Here is a 9023-nt window from a genome sequence, read left to right as displayed (position 1 = left end):
TAGATTTGACTCTTTTCAAGGCCTGAGCTGCAATGGTTATGATTCTGGTTCTCGGCGACCACTTAGTTTTAGCTCATGAGTGACACACCGCTGAGATCAGCATTTCTGTCACTGTTTTATGCTGCCCTCAGTGAGGTCAGCCTACAGTTGATGACAGGTTTTCTTTAAAAAATCCATAGATTGCTTTATAAAAAAAATAAAAAAATGCAAATTTTGGTACTGTTTCTTTTTGAGACAGAATTTGATTAAAAAAAGGAATGCAAAATTTAAAGGAAGGACTTCTTCCTGGATTTACTTCTGGCTTTGGCTCAAGTGCTTTATGAAGTCACCCTGAAGCTATGTCCTAAATATATATTTTTTTTAGAACTTGGATATTAACGTTAAGCATAGAAATGTACGGTAATTACCACGAGTCAAACATTATAGTGGTGGATAAATTGCAGCCACTAGATGAGACGATGGGGAGGGCTGTTCTAAGGAAATGCTGCCATCTGGTGGACACATATAATACACAGCAGTTCTGTGTGAGCGTTTACAGTATTATATCAATTTAAGGTCACCGACACAGATCTGGTCTACCAGTTAAGCTTCTACTGCCCTCCGGCTGGACAATGAGGTAGTGCAGTTTTTTCTTCTGATAGGATAAATACAATTTTAATCATTATGTATGATTCTTACAGTTCTGATTAGTATCAAATACTGTATCTACTGAACAAATACAGATCTCACAGAAGGTGGCCCACATTTACTAAAGGGAGTGTACATAGAGGTTGTCCCAGATTGCACCAAAATTTGGTGCACCTAGCTTTAGAAATATCTGCTGTGATCCACTGTGGATGGAGAGTACATTTGCATTGTGTAAAAAAAAAAAATTCAATTTTAGGACACTTATTTATTTTGCAGAACTATCTATTCTTTCTATTGGCTACTTCTGTCAATATATTATATATATATACACACTGCTCAAAAAAATAAAGGGAACACAAAAATAACACATCCTAGATCTGAATGAATTAAATATTCTTCTGAAATACTTTGTTCTTTACATAGTTGAATGTGCCGACAGCAAGATCACACCAAAAAAAAAATGGAAATCAAATTTTTTAACCCATGAAGGTCTGGATTTGGAGTCACCCTCAAAATTAAAGTGGAAAAACACACTACAGGCTGATCCAACTTTGATGTAATGTCCTTAAAACAAGTCAAAATGAGGCTCAGTAGTGTGTGTGGCCTCCACGTGCCTGTATGACCTCCCTACAACGCCTGTGCATGCTCCTGATGAGGCGGCGGACGGTCTCCTGAGGGATCTCCTCCCAGACCTGGACTAAAGCATCTGCCAACTCCTGGACAGTCTGTGGTGCAACGTGACGTTGGTGGATAGAGCGAGACATGATGTCCCAGATGTGCTCAATTGGATTCAGGTCTGGGGAACGGGCGGGCCAGTAAAATAGCATCAATGCCTTCATCTTGCAGGAACTGCTGACACACTCCAGTCACATGAGGTCTAGCATTGTCTTGCATTAGGAGGAACCCAGGGCCAACCGCACCAGCATATGGTCTCACAAGGGGTCTGAGGATCTCATCTCAGTACCTAATGGCAGTCAGGCTACCTCTGGCGAGCACATGGAGGGCTATGCGGCCCTCCAAAGAAATGCCACCCCACACCATTACTGACCCAATGCCAAACCGGTCATGCTGGAGGATGTTGCAGGCAGCAGAACGTTCTCCACAGCGTCTCCAGACTCTGTCACATGTGGTCAGTGTGAACCTGCTTTCATCTGTGAAGAGCACAGGGCGCCAGTGGTGAATTTGCCAATTTTGGTGTTTTGTGGCAAATGCCAAACGTCCTGCACGGTGTTGGGCTGTAAGCACAACCCCCACCTGTGGACGTCGGGCCCTCATATCACCCTCATGGAGTCTGTTTCTGACCGTTTGAGCAGACACATGCACATTTGTGGCCTGCTGGAGGTCATTTTGCAGGGCTCTGCCAGTGCTCCTCCTGTTCCTCCTTGCACAAAGGCGGAGGTAGCGGTCCTGCTGCTGGGTTGCTGCCCTCCTACGGCCTCCTCCACGTCTCCTGATGTACTGGCCTGTCTCCTGGTAGCACCTCCATGCTCTGGACACTACGCTGACAGACACAGCAAACCTTCTTGCCACAGCTCGCATTGATGTGCCATCCTGGATAAGCTGCACTACCTGAGCCACTTGTGTGGGTTCTAGACTCCGTCTCATGCTACCACTAGAGTGAAAGCACCGCCAGCATTCAAAAGTGACCAAAACATCAGCCAGGAAGCATAGGAACTGAGAAGTGGTCTGTGGTCACCACCTGCAGAACCACTTCTTTATTGGGGGTGTCTTGCTAATTGCCTATAATTTCCACCTGTTGTCTATCCCATTTGCACAACAGCATGTGAAATTGATTGTCACTCAGTGTTGCTTCCTAAGTGGACAGTTTGATTTCACAGAAGTGTGATTGACTTGGAATTACATTGTGTTGTTTAAGTGTTCCCTTTATTTTTTTGAGCAGTGTATGTGTATATATATATATATATATATATATATATATATATATATATATATATATATACATATATACATATACACACACACACACACACATACATACATACATACATACATACATACATACACACACACACAGTGCTGCCCATAATTATTCATACCCCAGGCAAATTTTGACTTAAACTTACTTAAAAATTTGCCAGGAGTATGAATTATTATGGGCAGCACTGTATAGAAGGACGTATATATGTGCGAGTATGTATGTTTCGCGATCACTCAAAAACGAAACTTGGTATACACTTCCCTTGCTACCTGGAAAGAAGGGGTGGGGGACTGTGGAGGTCACTGTTAAGGCGGCGGGGTGCTGTAGAGGTCACTGTTATGGGGGATACTGTTGATATGTTTTAACAACACACACAAACATTAAATTAAATAGATGAAATAGACCCGTGCGAAGCCGCGTCCTTCTGCTAGTTCATTTATATTTTTGACAACACTTAACATAATATTACTAATTACCTCAAAGAGGCTGGCCAGCTTCTACAGTTTTACCAATGCCTCGGACAGCGCTTCAGTTAAGGCTACTTTCACACTGGCGTTTTGGCTTTCCGTTTGGGAGATCCGTTCAGGGCTCTCACAAGCGGTCCAAAACGGATCAGTTTTACCCTAATGCATTCTGAATGGAAAAGGATCCGCTCAGAATGCATCAGTTTGCCTCTGTTCCGTCTCCATTCCGCTCTGGAGGCTGCTTGCAGCGTTTTGGTGTCCGTCTGACGAAACTGAGCCAAACGGAGCGGTTCTGACACACAATGTAAGTCAATGGGGACGGATCCGTTTTCTACGACACAATCTGGCACAATAGAAAACGGATCCGTCCCCCATTGACTTGGCTATGTTACAGATAATACAAACAGATCCGTTCTGAACGGATGCAGACGGTTGTATTATCTGAGTGGATCGGTCTGTGCAGATCCATGACGGATCCGCACCAAACGCGAGTGTGAAAGTAGCCTTACATAAAAAAGCACTCACCTGCTCCTCACCAAGCCGTTCCAGGTACTAAGGTCCGGTCCGGCTCCTTCCACATGCTGCGGATTTTGTTGCAGAATTTTCTGCGACTGAAAACCAGTTCCATTCATTTCAGTGGGGCGCTCGTCTGAAAGGGGCCTAAAGCGAATTCACTGTTACGCCAGGCACGGTGCTTTGTAGGGCTAGCTCGGCTGAATGTAATACCTTTCACTTACCGTTGCTTCATTCGGTAGAAAAAGTACTTTTAATCCATATGCAAATGAGCAGTTAAGTGCACTGAGAGTGGGCCCATGCCTCTCTGTGCTCCTCCTGCCACACCCTCCCTCTCCTTCTTGATTGAGAGGGCCAGGTTTCTGCATAGTCCTCTTGCCTGGCTATGACAATCAAGAAGGGGGAGGGGCTGGCAGTGGAAGAAGGAGGAGCAAGTGTGCTTGGCTTGGGCCCGCCCTCAGTACACTTAAAAAGGGGTAAGCTCCTCTCAGGCTTTGGATGGCATATCGCTAGGATAAGCCATCACTATCAGATAAGGGCCCTTGAAGTGAATGGAAAGCAGCGGTGCATGTGTGGCCCATCTCCATTCACAGCTATGGGAGTTCCAAAAATAGCTGGCTCGGCTACTTCCAGCACTCCCATAGCGGCGAATGGGGCCGTGACTGCGCTTGCGCAGCTGCTCTCGGCTATTTCCGGCAGAGAAGACGACCAACTTACAAAAAGCAGATTTAATTCCAGTCTTCTATGTACATAAATCAAGCGCTCTGCAGAACCCGTACAATAACTTACCGCGAGACGCACTCCTTTATAAAAGGTTTCTAACACAATGCAGACGAGTGGCAGAACCGAGCTGCATTATAATCACTGGTTCATACAGTAAAAACACGTGTATTGCCTGGCGGCAGCGGCAGGTCCTCACGGCTCATTACATTCACCAAGACTAGCACCGTATACCACACCCACGGTCCTAAGATAGAAGTACTGCAGCCAAGACGTTGTGCTTAAACAGGCAAATACCGATGCATGACAGATCTACACCAACGGTCTCCAGCCCGCTGCAAAGCTACAACTCCTGACATGTCAGAGAATGGCAGGAGTTGTAGTTTTGCTACAGGCTGGAGACCACCGGCTTACACATTCAGCTATGGAGGTCATCTGATGGCAGGATGGCTGTGGGAGACTCTTCTCATGGCCGCCCCTTCGATGCCGGCGTCCTGGTCAGTGTTGCAGTGGTCGGTCACACTTTGCGCTTCTTAGTAGAAGGCGGCTCGTCCTGGTCGTCCTCTGAAAAAAAGAAAAGGAACGGAAATCAGGCAGGCTCCGCAACTAACTTCAACTTCCGATGAAAATTCTCTCTCGGGGATCCCACGATCTTGTGATCCCAAGAATGAAGAATCCCCGAGTCCTGAATGTTGCTCCATTGATTTCTATGGCCCTGATGGCGCGCTTCCAATGCCTGCCCCATAGATGTGAATGGAGCGGTGGACTGACTCGCCCACTATAATAAAGTGTTAGAATGGGGTTTGATACATAATGGTGGGGATTTGTTCATCACTTTTTGCAAGTTTTCTACAAATTTTGCCAGATTTGCCAAAATTCTAATGTTTTGCAATTCTCCGCTTTTTTTTTTTTTATTTTTTTTTTAAAGCGTGCAGGACTTAGCAAAGAGGACAATGTCGGTGGACAAATTCACTATAGCTTATGCCAAAAACTAGTGTCAGCTACATGGCACTGCTAGAGCTACATGATTTTTGGGCAAGGGACTACCGAAAGAAGCGTTACATTTCGGAAGTGGCCTGAATGGACCTCTTAGTAAATTTGGCGCCTCTCACTCTAGCTAATGTCAGTCTATGTAGATCTCCCCCAATATGTGTAGTCTCAGGTGAAGTGGCGACAGGTTTGGATTTGCACGGGCAATGTGTGACTTCCGTAAAAAGACCTCTGGGGGACATTAACTCTTTAGAATTTATTTGGCTGCTTTCCACTGTCACTGTGGCATCCGAAGCCGCCGCAGATACACAGGCCTGTGGTGACAACCGTCACTGGCAGATCTGACCCGGACCGGCTAACACCCAGGGGTTCTGCCATGCCGCAATCATGTGATCATAAGGTCTAACAGTGCTCATTGGAGCAGTAGGTAGCCAGCTTTAGGCCCCTATTCGGTTCACCATTACCCCAGGAGGTCCCCGAATCTCCGTGTGACTGGAGCGGTGTCGTGCATGTGTAACCAGCCCTGCTGGGGATAGAGCACCGCGCCATCGCTGGCAGTCCCACAGAAATGAATGGAGCGGTGACCACGCATGCGAACCACCACTCCGGTCACATGGAGATTCGGGGACCTCCTGGTCAAATATTATGGTGCATAGTAGAGAAGTCCCTTTAGCCGCAGTGGTCACAGGTTTATGTAGGATAAGGTAATACCGCCTGTGAAAATACCGTAACTCCACTCAGACAGGAGCAGATAAGAGGTCTGCGGGGCCATACAAGTGAAAACCAGTCAGAGCACTTGTCACTGGTCTGGTGCTGGAGGTTTATTACAAAGGGCTCAAGTGCACAGCCGCAAAATACACATACTGACTGAGTGCACGCCGCCATTTTTATTACTTCTGCAGAAATGTCCTGTTCTTGTCCGCAAAACACACAAGAATAGGACATGTTCCATTTTCTTGCGGGGCCGTGGAACGGACTTACGGATGAGGACAGAACACTTTTGCGGCCCCGTTGAGATGAACTAGTCCGCCTCCGATCCGCAAAAAATGCAGATGGGATGCAGACCAAAACTACAGCCCTGTGCACGAGCCCTAATTCGGATCCATACGGTCTCTTACCAGAAGGGACGCCCTCTGCTTCTTCATCCGGCAGGAACTTGGCTTTGTTGACTTGCTGGGGGGCATCATCGCCGTTGTCTTGGTACATACTGGACCACTTTATTGCCATGTCCAGCTCCGGTGGGGGACCTTTCTTCTCCTCCACCTTGTAGGACTCGGGAGGGGGGACCGCATTAGTCTTCCACACTTTGAATTCTCGAGGCGGCTGCGCAGAAAGAAAAACGGAATTGTTAATATCCCAAAAAAAGCGAATAAAAGGTCAACGAGCCCCGGAAACCTCGATCCAGGGGGCAGCAACTAAAAGTAAGGGGGAGTGAAGGGCTCTGGATCCTTATTCTGGTGATTGGGATGATGGGAGGGGGGGGGCTATAACAAACCACTTTAGGCTTCTTTCACATACAAACCTGCTAAAAAAAAAAAACTAAAAATGTTTGAATTACTTTTTTTTGGTGCCATATCGCTAGGATTTGCCACCAATGTCAGATAGGAGAGGGTCGTCCCTGGGACCCTTACAAACATCTCCTAGCAACCATCCGTGAAAAAAACAGCGCACCCGACCGCAATGCGTTTTTCACTGAAGCCCCATTCACTTCTATGGGGCCTTTTAGAGCCCTGCACCTATCATATCCTGTCCAAGATGACAACTCCTGTAACAGACGCGCGCCTCTCTTCTGCCGTCCTCGTGCCGGGACCTGGAGCGGATTTCTGGCGTCATTTGCACCAGTTTTCTGCGTCCTCCCTGCGGCTTTTCTACGCCAACTGGTGTAGATTCATAAGTAATGACCCCCTTATCCAAAAGGCTCTCGGGATGAGTTGCAGTACCGGGCACCACCACTGGACAAGAGTGGTGCTGTATCAAAAGAAATATATAAATATTAAATAAACTCCTTAAAAAGGGGAGTGTTAAACATCTACGACCGACCCGTCAGTATCCGACAATCCAGAGCCTGGGGGGCCGCAGGGAGGAAGCGCTCACCTGATGCATATTAAGGCTGATGTTATGCTTACTGCTTGCTGTCAGTGAATGAAAGCACTGTTATTATACACATAAGGCAGAGGTCTGCAACCTGTGAAACTACAACGCCCAGCATGCACAGTAGAACTTCCGTAGAAATGACTGGAGCATGCTGGGAGTGGTAGTTTCACAGAGACCCCCTAGCCCCAGCTCCAGGGCTCCCGCAGCGCCTCCTCCCGACTGCCGGCGGTATTACCTCCTCGGGGGGCCGCACCAGGCGCTTCTCCCAGTCGATGGCCTTGGTGGTGGGGGCGCTGAGGAAGGAGGGCCGGGTGACGGTCTGGAAGAGCTCGTCCGGGCCCGGCAGCTTCTGGGCGGACAGAGGCCTCTTCACCGCCGCCTTCACCTCCTCGGCCTCCTCCTCGCTGCTGTCCGAGCTGGAGCTGCCATAAGCGGCGAAGTAGCTGAGAGGATCCTTGTCCTCCTCCGCCATGGTGCAGCCTCTAATGGCGTCCCGGGAAACAGTCACTTCCGGCGGCTCTGTGGTCACAAGTGGAGGAGCGACATTTACTGAGATGTCGGCGCCAGACAGTCTTCAAGGAGATGCCCCCATAGTGTCCGTCGTGGAATACCCCCTTAGAGTGCCAGTAATAAAATACCCTCATAAAGAGTTCCCCTATAAAGACTGCCTACCAGAGAATACCCCCATAAAGAGTGCCAGCCAGAGAGTGCCCCCCATAAAGAGTGTGCCTCCACAAAGAGTGCCAGCCAGAGGGCGCCCCATTAAGAGTGCCAGCCAGAGGGCGCCTCCATAAAGAGGGCCGGCCAGAGGGGGCCTCCATAAAGAGGGCCGGCCAGAGGGGGCCTCCATAAAGAGGGCCGGCCAGAGGGCGCCTCCATAAAGAGTGCCGGCCAGAGGGTTCCCCATAAAGAGGGCCGGCCAGAGGGGGCCTCCATAAAGAGTGCCGGCCAGAGGGCGCCTCCATAAAGAGGGCCGGCCAGAGGGGGCCTCCATAAAGAGGGCCGGCCAGAGGGGGCCTCCATAAAGAGGGCCGGCCAGAGGGGGCCTCCATAAAGAGGGCCGGCCAGAGGGGGCCTCCATAAAGAGGGCCGGCCAGAGGGGGCCTCCATAAAGAGGGCCGGCCAGAGGGGGCCTCCATAAAGAGGGCCGGCCAGAGGGCGCCTCCATAAAGAGGGCCGGCCAGAGGGGGCCTCCATAAAGAGGGCCGGCCAGAGGGGGCCTCCATAAAGAGGGCCGGCCAGAGGGGGCCTCCATAAAGAGGGCCGGCCAGAGGGGGCCTCCATAAAGAGGGCCGGCCAGAGGGGGCCTCCATAAAGAGGGCCGGCCAGAGGGGGCCTCCATAAAGAGGGCCGGCCAGAGGGGGCCTCCATAAAGAGGGCCGGCCAGAGGGGGCCTCCATAAAGAGGGCCGGCCAGAGGGGGCCTCCATAAAGAGGGCCGGCCAGAGGGCGCCTCCATAAAGAGGGCCGGCCAGAGGGGGCCTCCATAAAGAGTGCCGGCCAGAGGGGGCCTCCATAAAGAGTGCCGGCCAGAGGGTTCCCCATAAAGAGTGCCGGCCAGAGGGTTCCCCATAAAGAGTGCCGGCCAGAGGGGGCCCCATAAAGAGTGCCGGCCAGAGGGTTCCCCATAAAGAGTGCCGGCCAGAGGGTTCCCCATAAAGAGTGCCGGCCAGAGGG

The 9023-nt window shown here is 49.9% G+C and overlaps 1 protein-coding gene across 1 annotated transcript; it reads right to left on the bottom strand.

Moving 5' to 3' along the window:
• Nucleotides 1-4256: 4256 nt before the first annotated feature.
• Nucleotides 4257-7854, bottom strand: C9H1orf52 (chromosome 9 C1orf52 homolog). Its single transcript, XM_040407919.1, has 3 exons — nt 7583-7854; nt 6372-6576; nt 4257-4827 (listed from the first exon to the last, which is right to left on the bottom strand). Exons 1-3 carry the CDS (start codon nt 7817-7819, stop codon nt 4781-4783), a joined length of 489 nt encoding a protein of 162 aa, XP_040263853.1. The 5' UTR covers nt 7820-7854; the 3' UTR covers nt 4257-4780.
• Nucleotides 7855-9023: the final 1169 nt, after the last annotated feature.

Source organism: Bufo bufo, chromosome 9 (genome assembly GCF_905171765.1).
Source record: "Bufo bufo chromosome 9, aBufBuf1.1, whole genome shotgun sequence".
Taxonomy (NCBI): domain Eukaryota; kingdom Metazoa; phylum Chordata; class Amphibia; order Anura; family Bufonidae; genus Bufo; species Bufo bufo.
Note: the sequence above shows the minus strand (reverse complement) of the source record. Positions and strands in the feature narration are given on the sequence as shown.

Coding starts and splice junctions, on each gene's coding strand:
- C9H1orf52 (XM_040407919.1), bottom strand. CDS start 7,819: ATGGCGGAGGAGGACAAGGATCCTCTCAGCTACTTCGCCGCTTATGGC. Junction 6,577..7,582: donor TGGTGCGGCCCCCCGAGGAG/GTAATACCGCCG, acceptor CTTTCTGCGCAG/CCGCCTCGAGAATTCAAAGT. Junction 4,828..6,371: donor AGCAGAGGGCGTCCCTTCTG/GTAAGAGACCGT, acceptor TCTTTTTTTCAG/AGGACGACCAGGACGAGCCG.